The sequence below is a fragment of the Fusarium mangiferae genome, assembly GCF_900044065.1.
Source record: "Fusarium mangiferae strain MRC7560 genome assembly, contig: FMAN_scaffold012, whole genome shotgun sequence".
Classification (NCBI taxonomy): domain Eukaryota; kingdom Fungi; phylum Ascomycota; class Sordariomycetes; order Hypocreales; family Nectriaceae; genus Fusarium; species Fusarium mangiferae.
This window is the reverse complement of record NW_024573932.1, coordinates 668520-689600: the sequence shown is the minus strand read 5'-3', so window position 1 is coordinate 689600 and position 21081 is coordinate 668520. Positions and strand designations below refer to the sequence as shown.

At 50.2% G+C, this 21081-nt stretch overlaps 5 protein-coding genes across 5 annotated transcripts; 4 read left to right on the top strand and 1 right to left on the bottom strand.

The window, feature by feature from the left end:
* Nucleotides 1-1791: 1791 nt before the first annotated feature.
* Nucleotides 1792-3432, top strand: FMAN_07982 (uncharacterized protein; the record flags this gene model as incomplete). The annotated part of the gene is made up of 1 exon (XM_041821400.1): nucleotides 1792-3432. One exon carries the CDS (start codon nucleotides 1792-1794, stop codon nucleotides 3430-3432), a length of 1641 nt encoding a protein of 546 aa, XP_041687184.1.
* Nucleotides 3433-4064: 632 nt separating this feature from the next.
* On the top strand, nucleotides 4065-4685 carry FMAN_07981 (uncharacterized protein; the record flags this gene model as incomplete). Its single annotated transcript, XM_041821399.1, has 1 exon — nucleotides 4065-4685. One exon carries the CDS (start codon nucleotides 4065-4067, stop codon nucleotides 4683-4685), a length of 621 nt encoding a protein of 206 aa, XP_041687183.1.
* Nucleotides 4686-5699: 1014 nt separating this feature from the next.
* Nucleotides 5700-7634, bottom strand: FMAN_07980 (uncharacterized protein; the record flags this gene model as incomplete). Its single annotated transcript, XM_041821398.1, has 6 exons — nucleotides 5700-6886; nucleotides 6941-7222; nucleotides 7272-7343; nucleotides 7401-7406; nucleotides 7468-7518; nucleotides 7607-7634. 6 exons carry the CDS (start codon nucleotides 7632-7634, stop codon nucleotides 5700-5702), a joined length of 1626 nt encoding a protein of 541 aa, XP_041687182.1.
* A 1212-nt stretch (nucleotides 7635-8846) lies between these two features.
* FMAN_07979 (uncharacterized protein) lies at nucleotides 8847-9629 on the top strand (the record flags this gene model as incomplete). The annotated part of the gene is made up of 4 exons (XM_041821397.1): nucleotides 8847-8964; nucleotides 9013-9126; nucleotides 9175-9291; nucleotides 9343-9629. The coding sequence occupies 4 exons, from the start codon at nucleotides 8847-8849 to the stop codon at nucleotides 9627-9629; spliced, it is 636 nt and encodes a 211-aa protein (XP_041687181.1).
* Nucleotides 9630-11832: 2203 nt separating this feature from the next.
* On the top strand, nucleotides 11833-20961 carry FMAN_07978 (uncharacterized protein; the record flags this gene model as incomplete). The annotated part of the gene is made up of 1 exon (XM_041821396.1): nucleotides 11833-20961. One exon carries the CDS (start codon nucleotides 11833-11835, stop codon nucleotides 20959-20961), a length of 9129 nt encoding a protein of 3042 aa, XP_041687180.1.
* Nucleotides 20962-21081: the final 120 nt, after the last annotated feature.

Sequence of the window (21081 nt, the reverse complement as noted above, 5' to 3'; positions counted from 1 at the left end):
AGATGAAGTTGCCGAAAGTAACGACAAATCCTCTCAGGAGAATAACCAGCTTCCTCAAGTTGCTCAGCCAGATTCAGAAGCAAAAGGAGGTCTCTCATCTCTGGGAGCAGAGGACGACACGACCGAACTGCAACATCTGGATGATTTACAAAAGTGAATAGCCATCTCTGATATGGGGTTTCAATTATCGCGTGGAGCTTGTTAGGAAACAGCGCTCCAAAAGCATGGGGTTTCGATAGATTATCGGATCCAAGACAAGGATCCCAAAGTTCCCAGCAATTCAAAAATTGAGGACAATGAGGGACCTTCTAGTCTACCCTTCGAAAAGCCAGGTGCCGCTTCGAAGACTCTACAGGTACCTTCAGGCCGCCAGATTTGTACGTCGTCCACAGAAGACCAAGCATCAAGTACCCGAGTCAGAAGCCCATCTACCGGGTCGCAGGAGTCGGAGGGTTACAGATCTCAAGTGAGCATGGAATTTCCTCCGACTCCGGATGGAATTTCAAGTGGAGACTCTGGAGAAGAGGGCCAGCATAATAGCGATAGCGATAGTGATGGCGATAGTGATGGCGAAAGTGATGGCGACGGCGACGGCGACGGTGACGGCGATGTGATGGCGATGGCGATGGCGATAGTGATGGTGATGGAGATGGTGATGGAGATGGTGATAGCGATGGCGACAGTGGTAACAACAACAACGAAGAGATAACGAACCACCCAACGTGGCAGAAGCGAGGACCCGTCCCAGCAGGTTGTTATTGTGGGCAAGTCGCTTCAGAAGTTGCTGCGGGCATGCATATGTCCATGCTAGGCCTACGGTCTGACAAGATGATAAGTGCAGTGGTGATTATCCGGTGGCTCTCGTAGAATTTAACAGCGCTTCGAAATGAGATTACACAGCGATAGACTGGTTTCAGTTCTTAGCTATCTGATACGTATTAGGGTTGAAATTCATATGAAGTTTGGGACATCATAAGTAATGGCCGTGCGCCGAGGTTGGTGATTCAGATACTATGTAGATATGCATGTACGTGCGTCTAATGTATCCGTACTATACCTTAGTAATGCAGGTCTGTCGCATGTCATGCCATGCCTTGCCATGCCATGATGGCTGCATGCAAGGACCCTTGATCAGGCATAAGGATGTGTAACCTGAGGCATCAATACGTCACTCATGTACTGTACTGTTATATGAGGTGTGCGACCAACCCAAGGTGCAGGGAAACGAGTGCGACGACGTAAGCCACCATTTCTCAGGTTCTAGACCCAGGGGCTAATTCCATATGTAGAGTCTAGGTAACAAACAATCCTCGACTTGAAAACCGAAATGCTGTACAACGGCTGAAAGCAACTGTACATACTTACTTGTTGATTGAATTCAGTTAGGCAAGGTTGTCAAGGAAAAAGCCAAAAGGACCCTGGGAGTGACGTTGCGCGGCATCTCTTTTTTGATACGACGGGAGTTGTCGCAACGGCGCTACGAGGGGCTCAAGCTCAAGGGATAACTTGAGTTACTGGCAACGTTTCAGTCTATTTCAGTTAGATAGGTACCGAGTCTCCCCTCCTCTGATGATACTGGTACAAACTCAAGGGAGGATTTACTGCGCCGCCGCCAAACCCCGATTCAAATAACTACCTGAGGCTAAGGGACTCTGACATTCCTACGACCTGCGAGCAAAGAACGAACGATATACTCCTCTGGCCCCGCGCCAAACATTGATGATCGTCACCACGACTCACACTGCTTCGATAACGATATAAATTCAAATTCAACTTCAAATTCCACAAAGAATGTGGCCCTTTACTCGCTGCGGCGAAGACGCCTGCGAAATCCAACCCCGCCCTGTCACGCTCGCCTCGTCCATCGCCGCCGTCCCGTTCCTCCTCATCTGCATCTCGACATCAATCCTCGTCGTTCGACATGTCTTTCCCCGTCTGAGCAGCGATGCCGATTCTCGCGACGGCGAAGATCACGTCCTGCCTACACATGCACCAGCGTGTCTGCGACAAGTTCACGCTGAACATGGTGCCAAGAGCTGGAGACGGCGCGGCGCAGCCTGGACGTTTGGTCTTACTGTGGGATTGGCTGCTACATTGGGCGCGCTGATCATGGACGAAATCATCGAGGTTGTCAACACCGACTCGAGAAATTTGGCTTTGAGAGTAACGGTGCCAAGCTTGCTGTTCCTGCTGGTCGTGTTGGTGCCCTGGCTGGAGTGTCGATCGGTTGTTTCGAGTGCTGGATGGAGTTTTCAGAGAACCGCCAAGGGAAAGCTTCCTCGGGTCGCTTGGGGATTACAAACTGCTCTGTTTATGGGATGGTTGTTCGCCTTCTGGTCCGTTGGCCAGGCTGTTCCCGAGGGCGCGATGCGCAGGACGAGCGTTGGGAGTGGAAGCCTCTCCGAGATGTTGACGCGCGGATGCCTGGAACGTATTGGTGTCGTCGGTATCTCACTGATGGCTTTACTGTCTGGCTTCGCTGCTGTGTCTTCACCGTGGCAGGCATTCATGGATCTTACAACCCGTCGCAAACGACCCGTCACAGATGCTGATGTAGCGAGAAAGCAAGCTGGGCTGGATACTGCCAACGAAATGCTTCTTACCAAGCGTCATCGCTTGCAGTATCTCGAACGCAAGACATCCGGTCCTCAGAATGGAGCCTCTGCCAAGGGTAGTGGCCTTGTTGGCAAAGTCATGGGTTCCCTACGTGGTCCAACTGGCGATGAGGCAGAGATGCGATCGCTGCGCCTGGAAATTGCTGGTCTCGAGACGATGGAAGCCAACCTGGCTTCAGGAGTTTCTCTACTCAAGAATCACCGGGCTGCTACAGTTCGCGCTTCAACATCCATTGGACGTATTCTTCTCATTCCCTCGCAGCTTTTCAGCTTGTACTGTGTGTACCGCATTGGCGCAACTACAATCACAACTATTCGGCGAGCATATTCACCCACATCTAGTTTCGCCAACACGGATCCCATCAACCGCTTTCTTAGTATTCTTGCGCGTCATTGGGATCCCAAGTTGGATCAACTAGCATGGGCACGCCTTATCAGCTTTGCTCTCAGCGGTGTCATTCTCCTCGCCAGCGCCAACAGTGTGGTCCAGACGTTCCACCTGTTTGCTAAATGGACCCCAGGCCTGCTCCGCCAGGCGCAAGCGAATCTGGCGCTGGTCGTGGGACAGATCGCTGCGACCTATGTCATCTCAGCTTCACTTCTCCTCCGCAGTCAATTGCCATCTGCCTTGGGCTCGGCAGTCGGAAGTGTGTTGCGAGGTGCCTTGAGTCCCGCATTTGTGGATGGTTGGTTTGAGGGTTGGTTCCTAGTAGGCAGCCTTATAACAGCCATTGGTATATGGATAGGCAGAAAACTCGGAGGTGATGACGAGTGGGATGAGTACGGCATGGAAGAGATGGGCGCCAAAATGTCGTAGGTGCCTTGGTAAGGTGAGGGTGGTTCGTTTCTATGCTTTTTGAGGTTCGGGTTAGCACGCAAGCATTCTTTTTAATAAGCGAAGCGGGTGGATGTCCTGTACGATACGATTGACTGAGTGATACATGTCTGGGTTGGCGTTTGGGGGGCTCTTGAGAGATGAGAGGCATTGATGCATAGAGTACAATTTGGGTATATCACAGGGATTAGGACTATACCTCCTGAGAAAGGATACAGTACAGGTAGAAGAATGTGATTTATGCGGTGATATGCAGTAGCCTCAGTAGTTGGATGCCGGGTTGTCTCACGAGTGTTAGCTGTAAGACGAGGTTGACTCACACATCTACCGAACGCTACGGGCACAATTGCAAGTGACTTTGGAGGATACAAAGTGCCCAAGAGCCAATCTCCTCTATAGTACTTCTACGCAGAATTTGCTTTACTATCACATGCTCTGTTCACACTTAAGAAGTGTCCAGTGCTTAACAATTAATACATGCGCGGTATTTCTTTCCCAACCAATCATCTTCAACTCGCAGCCTAAACCAGGTATCAATTATCAAACATATAAAATCTTCAAGACTATAAATACCACAACCAGGACAAGGTCAACATATCTCACCAACCCTCACAATGCCGACCTCACCTTCACCATCACTATCCTACACACAACCCGCATCTCTCGAGGCCTTCGCCTCTACTCCAGATGTCTTCCGAGCTGCCCATCCCCCAATCGAGCACCTCATAGCTGGCGCCCTAGTCACCAACCCTCAAGGCCAAGTCCTTCTTCTTCGACGTGCAGCTCACGACTCCTGGCCTCTATTATGGGAAGTCCCCGGTGGTTGTGTCGATGACTCAGACCGTGGCCTCGTTGCCGCAGCAGTGCGTGAACTCTGGGAAGAAGCTGGACTGCGCGCAAAGGCCGTAAAAGCCGTGGTAGGAATTGCACCTAGCACAGAGCCGATGCCTGATGATCCTCTAGAGAAGGACTTGGAGGTTCTGTATGACATGCTTGTGTTTCGTGCAGATGATGGAGTCTGGGGAAAGTTGACGGTCTGGGTCGAGGTGGAGAGCTGTGACGAGGTCAAGATCGATGAGAATGAACATGTCGAGTTTGCGTGGGTGACAGAGGAAGAAGCACTGCAGAACAAGTTCAAGGATGGCAACAAGTTGGAGTTTGTGAGCGAGGGAGTAAAGAGGAACGTCCTCGAAGGCTTCAGACTGTGGAAAGAGGAGAACGAGGCAAGCAAATGAGCCAAGGTGGTCAGCAACAAGAATCATCAGCGGTGATGATATAAAACAGCATGAGAGGAGACTTCATGCGCTCATTACTCGTCTATAGTCACACACACATTCCTCACCCCTTTCTAAAAGCATCAAGAACAAACACCGAGACCTCGTTGAGAAACCAGGAAGACACACAAAAGACAACACACCACACCGATCGGAGATGAATAAATAACAGGACATTTCATTGATCCCATGAACCGCCTAGCATACAGATCCGAGTTCATATCGTAAGAGTCGACGTCTCATCATCTTTGCCGAGTCTAGAGAAAACGAACTGCCTATAGTAGCCTTGCCTCATTGTTCGTTCAGCCAAAGCAAGTAAACTTTTTCAGTCCCTCTCCTGCTTTTCAACCTCTCCCTCACATTCATCAATCAAGGAAGTCAACATGCGGCCTAGACGTTTTTGGGGGAAATCAAAAAGAGTAAAAAAACAAAAAGGGAAACATAAAGAGATAAAAAAAAAAAAGAGCTGTGATCATTCAAATGCATGCCACGTTTCAGTCCATTCATCCATCCGTTCATCCATCCATCCATCCATTCGCCGCCATTCTTTTGCTTTTGTCTCGAAACGCCAAAGGTCAAATGCTCAAAAATGCCCTCTCCAAACCCCCTGAACGAGTGAAGCGGGTGTCGAGGTTGATCATGAGTAAGTCCAACGTGTGGCGGTCAGACGAGGAAAACAGGATGCCGTGGTCGATTAGAACCGGCGGAGAGATTTCAATTCCATGCCCTGAGCAACCTGTGATACTAGATTGTCGAGGATAACGAAAAGAGCAGGCAGCAAGTTTCGAACCAGCCTTGTTTAGAACCAGCTTCAAAACCATCGCTTGCAATCGAGTGCAAAATGGGTGTCATTTACGAGAAAATAGCAAAGTCCAAGATGATCACTACTCTTATCTACGAGCTAGGTGACTCGCATCTTGTAACAGGCATTCTCAGTCGTCAAACCATAGAGAAACGAGGCGATTGGTACACATTCTAGGGTGCCATCGCACGTCCCTGGCGACCTTTCTTGTTGGGCACTGTAGTCCAACCGTCGTCGTCAGCTGTGGGTGTAGCAGGCTCGGCATCAGTAGACGCGGGTTGTTGAGCAGCCGATCCGTTGGAGCGGAGAGGTCCAGCTCGTGCCTCCCGAATGCCGCCACGGCCACCGCGACCGCCTCGAGGTCCAGCTCCTCCACGAGGTCCTCGCTGGTCGTTCGAGGCAGAGCGCCAGCTTGAAGCTTCGGTTGCTCTTGACTTGGGAGCACCCTCTCGGGGTTCGCGGTTTCGGATAGGAACCTTTTGTTCGCCATTGGCGCCCTCAGCAGCTTCAGCCTTGGGTTCTGTTGCCTCAGGGGTGGCCTCAGCGGCCTCTTTCGCCTCGGCAGCTTCGGCAGCTTCGGCAGCTTGCTTGGCTTCAGCGGCTTCAGCAGCCTCAGCCTCAGCCTTGGCAGCAGCCTCCTTTGCCAATTTTCGCTCCTCCTTGGCCTTCTCATCGGCCTCCTTCTTCTCTTGAATAGCCTGCAGGCGCTTGACCTCAATCTCCTTCTCCCTTGCTGCGGTATCGATAGGACGAGCGGCGCCGAAGGGGCTGGCCTTAGCATCAGAGCCTTGGGATGCTGATGAAGCATCGGGGGCCTCGGAGACGGTTCGCTTCTGGAGGTTCAAGCGAGGACGACCGCCTTGGGCAGGTGCGGCGTTAGAAAGGGCGGGAGATGGGGGTGCGCTACCATCGGGGGAGGCAGCCTTAGCAGCATCGGGGCGCATTCTCTCGCGCCACTGCATGTCCTTCTCAGCAGCAGTGGCAGTTCGCTCAGGTCGCTCAGGGCGTTCAGGACGAGGACGAGAACCACCTTCGCGAGCCTCGCCCCAAGCAGGAGAGTCCCGGCGGTTTCCTCGGTAAGACTCACTACGGTCACCAAGCACATCGGGAGAAGCACGGGGGCGGCTTCCGTCTCGGGATCCGGAACCCTCTTGAGGAGAGAGAGGAGCCAGGGGTCCATGTCGCTCCCAAGTGAACTCACGTTGGGGACGAGACTCGAAAGCAGGATCACGAGGTCGTCGCTCACGGTCACCGAAATCACGAGCACCACCCCTTGAAGGGGCATCGGGCAGAGGTCCCTTGCGGTCCCAGTTACCCATCTCACGGATAGAGTCACCTCGGCCAGGATCACCGCCACGAGCTGGAACTGACTGTTAGATAAAGGCTGATTGTTCAGGGATATATGCAATCTTACGAGGATCGGCGACCTTGATCTTGATCATTCGGCCGTTAAAGTTCTCGCCATCAAAGGTAAGAGCCTTCTTGAGGCCATCCAGAGTCTCGAATTCGACATAACCGAAACCCTTGGGGCGCTGCAGCTCACGGTCCTCGATAAGGCGGACGTTGACGACACCGCAGTCAGCGAGATATTCACCCACGGCGTCGTTGGTAACATCGTAGGAAAGGTTGCCCAGGTGAGCGGTATAAGGAGGCTTGTCGGGAAGGGTTTGAGGGGCAGCTTCGCGAACGGAGAAACCTGCGCCAGTTAGTTTTGACAGCCAAATTACGGCGACATAAACACATACCCCGGTCCTGCCAGCTGGAAGCAGCGTTGTTGTTATACCGAGGGCGGTCGGAAGGGGGCAGAGCCTGAGTGCCTAAGAATGGTCAGTCCACCTGGGTCGAAAGCATCGTATGAAAGCGACAGGACATACCAGTGACTGGAAATGAGTTAGCGACGAGACACATATATAGATTTGAAGTGAAAGTGAGAGTGCTTACCGTAAGAGGTTTCCTCTACCTCATCAGCCCAAGATGAGCCTCCACCAAAACCTATAGGTCCGAGTCGTCAGTATGGGGTCAACGAGGGGCATCGCAGCCAAGTCTGCGGCGGGGTGCACAGGCGAGGGGCGGGACATACTGTCAGCCAGAAAGTCCCCAAGGGACATCTTCTGCTGTTCCTTCTTCTTAGGAGCTAGCGAGAGGTTAACATCTGCTTACAGGACATGCTAAGCTGTCATAGAGGGGTGCTCACCCATGATTGCGGTTAGGCGAACACGCGCAACGATTCTAGGACCGATGCGCGCACGAATGCAAAGGGCGAAGGCGACCGGGGTTTCAGCTTTCGCTTCAGAGAGGATAACGAGATCGGATCGCTTTGTAGCCGGGAACGGAAGAACCGAAGACCGGAATGTCGATTATTTCTGTCGAGAAACTTGCGTTGTAGAGTGTTGATGTGCCCCGACTAACGTTGCCGTGTCTGGGGTTGACGAGTTGAAATTTGCTCGGCGTATGAGAAAAAATGATGATGGAGGCGCCAGTTGAGGGTTGCCTTAATTTTCCAGTCCTGGTCTGAAGTGGGCGCTAGCCCTTTTTAGTGCGTGATCCACCAATCAACCCCTCCACTCGATTGATGTCTCGCTTGCATCTTCTGAGGAGCACCAGTAACAACAGCCCCTAAAAGACCCAGAAACCGTAGCTACGCTTTGAGGTGGTTCAAGCAGTTGATTTTGTTTAACAGCCCGAGCTTATGAGATCTCGGCCTGATATATCAAGCCGTAGAACGCAGTCCAGAAATTGTCTGGTCTCTTGCATAGGTACGGTATTTTATGTGGCATATACAATTAAATGCAATGGTAAAGATCAAGACGACTCATAATTTCCACACAGGGCCAACAAGTATTAATGGAATAGCCTTTCATTAATTGCCATTCCCCTCATGTCCTTACTAAATTGGATAATTCATTGCATGTTATTACATTGGACCATATCCATCTCAACTATGTTTAGCCTTTCACGAGCCAAAGTCCCCCAAAAAGTACACCAGCTCGACCAGCTCACAGACATTTTTTACATATGTGTGCCGATTGAAGCCCACCCAATTGGCCCACGGCCCATGTCATGTCACGGGTTTTCATCCCCAACTTTATGGTGGCTCTCTACGATTGGCCTTTGCCTGCTTAGGAAAACTTGAGATTCAGATGCAGTGAGAGCCTCATCAACCTCACAGTCAAGATCGACAAACGGCCGGCGGAGCGAGCCATGTAACATTATTCTTTCTTCTTCTTAATATTGTAATTATATGCGACATTTGAAGTAACCGACATTCATTCTCTTCTTCTCACCTGCCTCCTCCATATCCAGCCTCATACACAGCCATCATGGCCAACGACAGAAATCAAATGGTGTCTGTACGCCAACGGCAGTCCTCTCGTGGTTTGTTTTCTCCCGAGGTTGTTGACCTCGTGGTACCTCCATTGAAATTCGGTGGTTACGTCGGTAAGCTGCTTCATGCGTCCTCGCACACCCCATGTTGACATCAAGCAGGGACTGCAGGTGTTTTGGCAGGTGTTGGAGGCTCAATCTTCCAAGAGGCAAATCCCATAATCTGGGGGGCTGTTTCTGGATTCCAATGGTTTACATTGGGAACAAGCTTCTGGTGTAAGCTCTCACTAAAGTCATGCATTGCCATCGGACTGACCCCTCAAGTCACCAGGAGTATTATTGTTAAGGGATGGGGCGGTGAAGAAAGACTCAAAAATGGCGACAAGACAATTGCCAGCGCAATAGCTGGCACAGCAGCTGGTTCGGTTGGTGGCTTGATCCGTAAGTCATACCACACTGTCGCGGCTTTACTCTTACTGACCCTATGACCAGGAGGGCCGAAAAACATTCTTCCCGCCATGTTTGTCTTCACGATAGTGGGAGCTGGTGGCCAAGTGATTGCAAACCGAATGGCAACTCGAAAACCGAAGGTTCACGACGAGAAAGAATCATTTTGGAGCCGATGGTCTCCCCTTAAGAAGCTTACGGATCAGGAGTATAGGGATATGATGTCAGAAAAGATGCTGAGGATAGACGCTGATATTGCACTTATTGATGATCGCATCGCCGAATTGAAAAAGCAGGCCGAAGACGAAGAACTGAAAGGCTCATCAACATAATAATACTCATGTTTAAGTTGATTCAATTCTCTCTGATTTTGTCGTGGCTTGTTGAATCCCATGCTCTGCTTGCTGGCCTGAAAGGACTAGTGACTACCAGAAAGTGGCATGCAATCAGCTAGCAAGATGCTGAACATCCTAATCGGCTTCCTTGACAAGATATGCGGATAATTGTTGAGTGAAACCATGGACTAATCAAATATCAGTGGAATTTCTGTTGTTTCAGAGCCTTGACATTCCAGACATCTATTGTAGAAGCTGGAGGGAGCAAACAACGAGTTTCGCGTGTTTGTATCCTTCACTAATCTTGACTCTCTCAGACTGACAACGCATAACACAGCAACTTTCACTGTTCAATGTAACCTCGTAACGAGTATTGTTACTGAGTAACTGCTAGGGAGGGATGATACGACACTGCTATGACACGCCACTGTATTACGACTTGGATCACTGCCACAGCGGAATGAAGCAAGAATGACGCAGCTTGAAGGAACTAAGTCGAAATTTGTGGTAGACGAAACAACAATTCCCCTGGGGAACAACGAAGCGACAGGCTGTGTGACTTGGCAGCGTCAGATGTTGTTTCTTGTACCTGACTGTCGAGATTCATGCCTGGCGGTGCGCACGTTTTGGTGGCGCTAGGATAACGAAGCTACCATTGCTACAGTAGAAGCATTCTGGGGTGCGTGCATGTTTGATAACGCGGTCCGAGTTCGAAGTACGGAGTAACTCTAACAGCGTTGCAGATAGACTCGAAACTTTGCTGCAAGCGAGTATGTCAGTGCTGCAAAATGACTTGTGCGGTTAAATCACACAAGAGAAATTTATTGCGTATATCTATGAGAAACTTTAAATAAAAACAATACCAAAACGTTGAAGGACATGAATGTCCGATCCTCCACGGAACTCGAACAGACATGCATTCCCCGCACTTTGACTGGAAGAATGGGTAACCAATGACAAAGAAAGCACTGTCGTGATTTGTCGATAAGGCACGGGAAAATTCTAACGCTCGTATGTGGTACAGCAGAGTACACGCGGTTCAAACGGAAGATCGGCTCAGACGGTTGTTGATAAGGCTGGTATGGAGATCCTTAGTATGGTGCATTACCCGGTGCCGCAAAGGGAGATGAATGCATTTTTAATGTCTCATGAAAGTTGGTAATCAAGTAATATCTCCTTTAATGTCGACAGTCGTAACACTGCGGAGTTGTTGAGATTGGTGATCATCAACAAATAAAATGTCTTAATTACTACCTACTATAGCTACTAGCAGACGTCGTTTGTTCCCTGCTAATGAGCTAGGCCCGTGCTTCTGCCCTAACTGATCTAACGAAGTGAGGCTCGTGGCTTCAGCTTGGAGTCCTCTGAGTGGAGGCCTTCTCGAATCTATCCAACCCGAGCTTGGGTGCTTGCAGTAGTTGGTAGCAGTACGTACTCGTTATCGCTTCGTGGGTTCCATGTAAGCAGTTCGTCCAAAGACGGACGCATGAGTCTAAGCGACCAATCCAGTCCATTGCCATCCAATATCCGTCCATCTTCAACGCTACGTATCTCGGACCATAGCCGTTCCTTTCCTTTCAAAACCTACCGACCTACTAACCTTTAACCTAATAACTTTGCATATCCCCCGCCAAAAGTTACGACTTCAAGGAAATCGCTGTTTTTCGCATCTGTCCCTGCCTTGTACTCCTGCAGCAGAGTAACACTCCTTTTCCTAACAACCTACGATCCTCGTGGATCCAGACCCCCTTGACGTCACAAATCTCCCCCGAATCCCCTTAGAGCATCGCGTTTCGATATACTTTCCGTCGATCCCGATAAATACATAAGTCAGCTTTGAATTTACTTTCCGCTCTGCTGTCCGCCAACCATCCCTGCTCCGGACGCGAGGATATATACTTGAACCTTTCAACTTTCTACGCACAGCGCATCCTCTTGCGCGTTGCCGTTCGGTCGAGCCTCAACTGGAGTACCAGCCAGGAACTCAAAATCCGGCAATAACGACACCTAATTCGACAAAAGTCCGCGGCGATGGCATAGCCCGCCTATCAATTGGTTGCACACAAAGTGAAGGCATGATATCTCTTCCACAAGCAGGAAACGTAAGTTACGATACCACGCCACCTTACACCGCTCGTAGCTAATTCTATGTCTCTTCGCAGTTGACTTGGTGGGAGAGGTTCGTGGGGGCCTTCGCAACATGGCTCTCCTCAACCCGACCTTCGTCTTCGGCTGTCTAGTCCTTTTATATCTATCGTCCTTCGTCCTCCTAGCCGTCTTTCGAATCATTACCGGTATCTCTATTCAAAGAATTGGCTACTTCTCCTTGCGCCGACTAGCATATACACCTCGAGATGGATGTAGGATAGAGATCAGGGGCCTGGGGCTCCACGTTCATCGACCAACCTTCGCGCAGCCAACATGGCTCAGTATTGTTCTGAGCGAGCTCGTCGTAACATTGGATATCAACGAGTTGGAAGGAAACAAGCAGGTCGACGTAGGCCCCGAGGACAGCGATGCCGAAACGTCGAAGGATAAGAAACCGGACTCTAAAACCACTGCCCGGCAGCAACCACAACTACCGCGACGAGCTACGAGCACGGTTGTCCGAAGCGAAACATGGAAAAAACTTACGAATATCAAAGAAAAGATCAAACGGTTGCATAGGAATATCAGCTGGCTCAAGCTGGTCGACGTGGTCGCGACAAACTCAGCCGTGAATATCGTGGATGTGGGAAATGTCCAGGTTGGAAGCTTCACTCTCGCGGTCGATACGCGCCGAAAGATGGTCGATCGTGTACGCTTTTTCGCCCGTCTAGCTGATCGCCATGGCAAGGACCAACAAGCGGAATGGACTGTCTCGTTGCGTAGCGTCTTGTTCACTGCTGATGGAAGTGAATCCATGGAAGTTCTTGACCAATTGTTTATCAACGTTCATGGACATCTATACAAGTCCATGGATGGCTTGCGCGAAGCTGCTGTGGCTATCAAGATGGGTCGACTGCATATTCCATTCGATGATCTGCAAACGTGCATGAGTCGACTCAAGCAAAGAAGAGCTGAGGTCAGAACTCCCGGGGTAGAGGAGGAGCCCGTGGATATCTTCTTGGGCAAGGTAGCACAGGAAATCGATGAACCTGGAACAACGAACGATGACTTGATGAGGACAGTTTCCGATTCGAAAGAATTTTTCAGCTCTATCCTACGCGGCATCAAAGAGATTCAATTTGCTGTGAGCTTTCTGGGTATGAGCAAGAAGGTCCAGTCTATCAAGCCTGGGTCTACCCCAATCCAGCTGAACGCAGCTATGAAAGAGGTTGGAATAGATCTTCACAGGCTAGACTCCAAGTCGCCAGCGCACAGGATGTATTTCCCCGCTGAGGCCATTGCGCACGAGGCATTGGCTGCTGCTCTGTCTATATCTGTTGGCTTGGATGATGGACATGGTCAACCTGAACGCCTTCTATACGTCCCAATGGCCACGACGACGATCAAGACAACGCTACTCTCCAAGACCGTTGAAGTTCTGCGGGCCAGTACTGTGGACGAGAGAAACGCCAACATCATGTTTGCTAACTCTGTCGTTACGTCGCCTTCGGTAGATCTGGACCCTCACCATTTGCCACTCCTTGTAGCCTTATTCAAGTCGAAACCTAGAGCACCAAGAGCGCAGAATGACAACCACCATCTGATCTCGCGCTTACTGCCCAAAGCGAATTACAAGTTCTCTATGCACGAACCTGTAGTTCGTATAAAGCTACGGCCTTTGCAAAAAGCCGAGCATCCAGATGATTTCGATCTCATCATTTCCTCTATCTCCTCGATCTCACTCGACATTGAGTCTTCGCATAGCCTTATGGCAGATATGCATTATTCCCTTGATGGTTCCTTCAGACTTCAATCGCACGATCTTTACTACCAGACCAATAATGGTGAGCGGTTTAACTTGATTACCACAGAGTCACTCGACATGAAACTACACTTGGGTGCTCGGCCAGATGTTTACGTTGATGTATCTGGTAACCTTCAGTCTGCCTCCATCAGTATGGTAAGACCCGAGATTATCGATGGACTTCGTCAAATAGTCCAGGAGTTGCGCATTGATGTGGAACCAGAAAAGGGCACGGTTTCACGATCCAGGGGTGGCCAGAACTTCTTACGATCCATGCCCAACTGGCTATTGAGAGCACAGTTTGACGCGTCGGATTTCAACGTGGAGATCGCAGGCATTGACGAGGAGATTTCAGATGATACTCGTGGAGTATTTCTCCATTGGGATACTGTCTCCACCGAATACCGTGCCCATCGACTTGACGGACTTCAACGCCGGGCTTCCAGGAGACGCGCCAACAGTCGTTCTATCAGTCAGTCCGACTCGGAGTGGACTCCTCCTTCGAGCTCTCCACGGCCCAAAAAGAAACCGCAGAACATTGGCGACGGGCGAAAGCTTACACTCTTTGCCAGTGGAATCGAGGCACAGATTATGGATGCCGTTGATACACTCGAGCCAGAACCCTTCCTCAGTGTACCAAGACTTGAGCTTTCTCTCAGCGCGGCAAGTGATGCCAGCGGTCCAACCTTTAATATACAAGTTGGTGTCCGTTCGATCCGTGCTAAGTACTCCCTCTACCGGCATTACGCTATTGGGGTTGCTGTCATGACATTACGCAAAGCTTTCATGCAAAGCGGACGTGACATTCCGCGAACGAAACAACATGGAAGCTATGTTGATATCATTCCTACCGCCAACCGACTGGCACCGCCAGGAACTCCTGATTTCGATCCTGGCTCATCCACTATCACACCAGAATTGGTTACTCTCGACTTCAAGGCAGCGCTTGTGCAGCTCAAGGCCGACATGCCTCACGATCCAGCCATGATGCTACATATGTATGGTTTAGAATTAGGCCGCCAGAGATGGTCTACGCCCTACATTGCAGCAAAGCTTGTGCGACTTTATACAGAGCCACCGCGCATGCGCAACGTTTGGGCGAGGTTGGTCAGCATTAAGTCAGGACGCCTCGATTTCCGAGAATCTCGTCGAAAGACAGCTTATGGGGGTGTTGTTGACGAGAAGATGGTGGACATTGTGACTGAGGCCGTTCGTATCGCTGTTCCACATGAGGTCATTGTCAGCCGCGTGAGTGACAACTTCGTCAATGTGATTAAAGCAGTTCAGCAGCTCCACCATCGCTTCAAGACGGGCACCAATGAGTATATCCTCGAGAAGAAGCCCGAAGGGCCAAAGTCGGTCCCCAAGGTGTCAGTACGCACACGAAACTTTTTATTCGAGCTTGAAGATGGTGGATTTGAGTGGAAACTGGGCATGATTTACCGCACTGGTCTCATTGAACAAACACAGCGACTTGCTCGAGAAAATGCCTTCAAGGTCAAACTCAAGAGAGTTCGCGAAGAGGAGATAAGAAGAGGCAGCAGCAAATTCCGATCTCGATCAACCTTTCCCAGAGGACGACCCGAAATGGGCGACAGGCCAAGCAGCAGAAGTCGGAGTGCAGACGCTTTCGAAGAAGGAAGAGATGCACAACCAAACTCCCAACATGGAAGAATTCCACGATACAACCCCAACATCGAATCTCTCCGTGTCAACGGCGTTTCAAAGGTCACTGAACACTATGCTCGAAGCCATCTGGACATGTTCAATGCCCAGAGCTGGAAGAAGCGGATTGATCGCGCTTACCAGATGTCTCAAGACAGCATGAAAGAGTCTCGGGGCCAGTTCTGGGGTGCCAACCAAATCCCTGAAGACCTGGAAGACTCTGAAAATCTATTGGAGGTACCCCCAAGACCAGCGCTCATGGCCGCCGTCATCAGTGACTTGCACTTTATGATCGACAAACCTACATTCCCCATAAAAGATCTTCCAGATTTCCTTCATAAGATCGGCAAAGGGATGCCAAAGGATATGCAGTATAGCTTACTGGTACCAATGCATCTCAGTATTGCCATGGGCGAGGCTAAGGTGACGCTACGAGATTACCCATTGCCTTTGGTGCATATTCCACCGATGAAATACGGACAATCTGCAAAAATCCAAGCTGTGTCATTGAAGGCAAATTTCGTCGTCGCTGAGGAGTTCAGGGGTATCGAGTCGACGCGGAGGGTTCGAGTCAATGTTGTCCCACCAAGGAGCTCGCTTCCAGGTTCCTCAAATGAAGGCAGTTTTGCCATCGAAGTCAGGCGTACAATAGGGCCCGTCAAGTCTTACTCAGATGTTTACATGGATGTCAATAGTGCTCTTCCTACGCGGATCACCTGGGGTCCTTGTTACCAGCCTGCCATCCAGGACATGATGATGGTAATTGAATCGTTTACCAAACCTCAATTCGATCTATCAGAACGTGTCGGTTTCTGGGACAAACTGCGACTTAACTTCCACTCCAGGATACACATGTCTTGGAAGGGGGATGGAGATGTTCATCTGGCTCTCAAGGGTACACGCGATCCGTATGCAATGACTGGCAATGGAGCCGGTTTCCTCATGTGCTGGCGAAATGACATCAGATGGAACATAAACGCTGACGACGACCCCAAACGATTCATCTCAGTCGAAAGTGGCGAGTACATCCTTGCAGTGCCTGATTATAGCCATGAAGTTCGAGACCAGGCCCGGCGACTTTACGATGCTGAAAGTTACCTGCCTGAAGACAACTACAAATCCGAGGCGAGCTTTAAGAAGGTTGTCATGAAGCTGTCGGGCAAGGTCAAGGTCATGGCTGGCCTCATATTCGAACGAGCTATTGAGGACGGCCAGCGAAGCTTCGAGTTTCGCCCTCATTATGACATCGTCCTCAAAAACCCGCACTTCGCTAAACCTGAGGCGAATGGTCTTCCATACGACGCAATGCGTGGTTTTCGAAGCCGACACATCCATCTTTCTATTGCGATCCATGCACCAGCTGACCGTGACTGGCTGTCAGATACTCCAGAGCCCTCCCGAAGCTACAACACTATCCATCTCACCCCTCGTTTCTTCACCCACTTCTTCAATTGGTGGGGCTTGTTTGGACAGCCGCTGTCATTGCCAATTCGTCAAGGTAGTCTCTTCCCTGGCCGTGAGAAGAACAGCAAGAAATTTGGCCGACATCTTGCAACTGTTAAGTACAACATTTTGCTCGCGCCACTTTTCCTCAGTCACATCTACAAACACAAGGATGTCGAAGATCATTCTGAAAATGCAGTCTCTGCAACTGGTTTGAAGGTGCGATTTGACAGCTTTTCACTTGACCTCCATCAACGCCGAGAAGAGTTTAATACGCTTGGCAAAGGCAAACACGGTGACGACACCAGTAAAACATCAGGTATCAAGATTCATGCAGCCCAGCTCGACCTCGTTAGCGCCGATGTTCGAGCAGTGTCAGCAAGCTTGAAGGGAACTACCACAGAGGCTATTAAGAAAGGATCTATCGCAACATTGATGAGCGAATCTGACGAGAAGCCTGACTTGTCTCGGTTTACTATTCCGGACAATGACTTCAGTTGGATCGATATGGATGATTTTGTCGAGCTTGACTGGATAACACCCACGGAGCCTCACCCTGACACCAAGATCTTACCCCTGGCATACGCCCCTCGCCTGACATATTTCCGACAAACAGATATTGGTGGTGTTATTGCTGGAGACCCAACACGAACTAGTCCTTTTGGAAGCGAACCCACACATTTCTGTGTGATGAGACACGATGACGATCCCCGTCGAATCCAGGGCCAGCTTATCAAGGATCGCCTTGATCAGCTGGGTAGGCAAATGGAATCTCATGATCGTGAGATGGGCGAAGCGGAGTTAAGGGTTATCAAATGCGATGCAAAGGATCGAGTTGCTGTGGAAGAATTTAAGGCTTTCCAGAAACATACAGACGTGCTGCAAGAGAAGAAGGAATTCCTCGAATCAATGCTGAACCAGGCCAAAATTCGTGCCCCGTCAAGTACCAACAGGAGCAGCAATGACGGCCGCAAGCAATCAGGCGAGTCTTCCATCCCTTTCCAGGATGAGACCATGGAAATCCCAGCTACCAGCGAGTTCGAAAGCGAGTTCAACAATCGCTTTGTTATCCACAACTTGCAACTCAAGTGGAACAACACCCTGCGAAATATCGTGCTTCGATACCTTCATCAAAACAGCCAAAGACGTGGTTTCACCTACTACCTTTCGCGGCCCGCTATCAAGTTTATCCTTGACATTGTCGAGGAGCAGAACAAAGCCAAGTCGAACAACAAGCCAGGCAAGGCCAAATCAACACACAGTCGCCAAGGTGGCAGAAGGAGTTCTCGCGCATCTAGCGTTCATGATGACGAAACACCTCTGGATATCGAAGAGCGCATTAAACGCATTCTCAATGACGGTCGCAAGTTTACATCGGCTACCTGGGGCACCAACGCCGAGGGTGTTGTTGATGGATCGATTGAAGATCTGGTGACTGGAATTGCCGAAGAATTCACTCCCCAAAGTAGCTATCACATTCGAATCATTGCTCCGCAGATTCAACTCCAGAGCGACAAGAACAAAAAGAATGTGGTGCTGGCAACTGCTAAGGGCATGGAGCTGAAGGTTATGGAAGTCATGGAGAAGGAGAGAATCTCAGACAATGTCAGTGGTCTCGTTCAGCGCCGGTTCTTGGTCAATATGGATAGCGTCCAATTCTTTGTCACTCATCGCAAGTGGTTCCAAACCAGCCTTGTGTCGATGTATGTTGGAAGCAAATATGGTGCACCAAGCGGTTCCGCTTGGCCTCCATGGGTTCCTATCGAGGTGGTATTTGACTTCCAGGCGGATCCTTTCGGTTTCAAGCGCGTCGTCCAGAAAACTTCGGCCATGGTTCGGTATGATAAGTTCAATACCTTGCGCCTGAAGTACAACGATGAGGTGAATACGGACGGAAACGAAAACGCTTCTCAAGTCAATATGGAAAACCGCATGGACAATCTTTGGGTCGAGTTCCCAACCGCAAGAGCTCTCTGCAATTCATCGCAGTACTACGCACTATATGTCATTGTACTTGACCTCCTTATGTACAACGAACCGATGGAGAAGACGCGTAGTGAGCGCTTGGAAAAGATCATCCTCGCCTCGGACTTCAGCGACTTAAGTGGTGCTCCGGCTATGGTTCAGAAGCTGCAACAACGCATCAGGCAGATGGAAGAGATCAAGGACCATTTCCAGATATATGCAAAACATCTCGATAAGAAGGGCTGGCAAGACAGAATGCACCTCGAGAAGGACCTGGCAGCTTGTGAGGATGAATTGTTCTTCATGATGAAGGCCATTACCTCTTCGCAAAGAAAGTATGATGTCAATTCGGATGACAGTACTGGTCTTCTCAAGTGGAACATTACCATCCGAGACATTGTTTGGCATCTCATGCAAGATTCCAATGAACCCTTGGTGGAGCTGCAGCTCAAGGATCTTGAGTATGACCGCACAGACAACTCCGATGGTTCTCATGTAAACCTCATTCGTGTTGGTAAGGTCCTTGGCCTCAACCTGTTACCGGATGCCACATACCCTGAGATGATTGCACCATACATCGATCCTGAGAAGCCGCATGCCCAGGAGGGTGAGCACAAGGAGATGATACGAGTGTATTGGTACATGTTGGAGGCTATAGCAGGCATTCCAGTGATGGACCGCTTCGAGGTCAATTTGTTCCCAATCAAGGTGCAATTAGAGCGAGAAGTTGGTAAGCGACTTTTTGAGTATATTTTCCCTGGTATCAATGGAGAGAAGTCGGCCGGCACCAAGAATGACTCCCCGTTCATGCTGAAGCAGGTCACGGCTGATGGAGAGGAGGACGAGGATTATGAAGATGGCAACGGCCTGACACCTTCGTACACACGACAATCATCCTCATCGTCTTTCTCAGCAGGCTCAGGTTCTCTTGAGCTTCGGCTGAGACCTACTTTGACATCCAACACCAAGGCTGAAGCTCCTCCTGGAAAGGCCTTGAGTGTCAATACGGGAAATGAAGGTCATTCTTTCCGCCTCTTCCGTACTCCTGGAACTTCCAAGACTATGCTTAAGAAGGCATCCCATGAGTCTCTCCGATCTAACATGGGTCCAAGAGTTGGCCTTGTACGTGCTCCTACAGGTCTTTCTTCTAGAGAAGGTCGCGAGTCAAGGGACGGCGATAAAAAGTCACGCTTCGGACTCGGAAAGAAACATCACCATGAGAAGCAGCAGTCGGACGACCTTACCAAGATGATGACCCGTGCCAGTCAGTACATGACATTTTCGTCAATCAAAATGCCTTCTGTGGTACTTTGCCTCAGCTATCGTGGCAAAGACAATCGCAACATCGAGGATGTACACGACTTTGTCTTCAGAATGCCCAGCATTGAGTGGGAGAATAAGACATGGTCCAATCTGGATCTAGCCCTGGCTCTTAAGAAGGCGGTTATGAAGGCCTTGATCTCGCATACAGGTGCACTTATTGGGAACAAGTTTTCAAAACATCGGCCCAATGCCGAGCAGCGAGACAAGTTACGGGTACTGGCCAACAGTTCAGTCCTCATTGCGCCGTCCTCTTCGGGTGGCTCTCAACACTACCCGGGCAGTCTGAACGACAGCGATGACTCCAGTCTATATGGTTCATCTCCTGTGGACTTCTCCCGATCACCTCCTAGAAGTATTCGGGCCGGAAGCACACACAGTAGTGTACGACCAGGGTCTACTATGCGACGACGCAGTCGAAGCTCGAGTGTCAAGAGTCGAAGGTCACATCGTAACGGCGGCACAAGCCATGGTCCACAAGCTCCCCTTGGCCCTAATGTGCCCGCTTTCCTAATGATGACGCCGCCAACCCCCATTGATGATCATCATCGTAACGACAGGCATCATCACGGCGCGGAGCTCTTGCGGCCAGCCACCGCAAGTCCACAAAGCAGCATACACAGCATGAGCAACAGCATGTATGGCCAACAGGGCCAGACATTTGGAATAACGCCAAGCGATTCCCATGCTAGCAGTGTAAACAGCGCCAGCACTCACAGCAGCATTCCAGTGCCTGTCGCCCAACAGCACAGGCCCGGATTCAGAAGAATTCCGACAGGCATCGAACGACCTGCCTCGAGCATGAGCAATCACGATTCTGGGGTACGAAGGAAGAACGGCGCAAGCAATCTCAAAGACAAGCTTAGCGCGCTCACATCTCGCATTGGCAACAGAGAAAGCAGCAGCCCGTCACAGCCAGAGGATGATTCGGAGGCCGTTGACGACCAGCTGACACCCGCAGGACCTAAAAGCAGATCTAGGCGGTCTTCAAGCCACACGGGATCACGACTCAGCTGGACTCCCAACAGGATGAAAACGGGGTGAAAATAGGGAGATACCAAGTCACTTGTTAGTGGCATTGATTTGGGTGGTGTAGTATATAGAACCTAGGTAAAAGAAAAGGCGTATTGGGTAGGACTAGAGGTGGCATTTTCCATTCTTTTG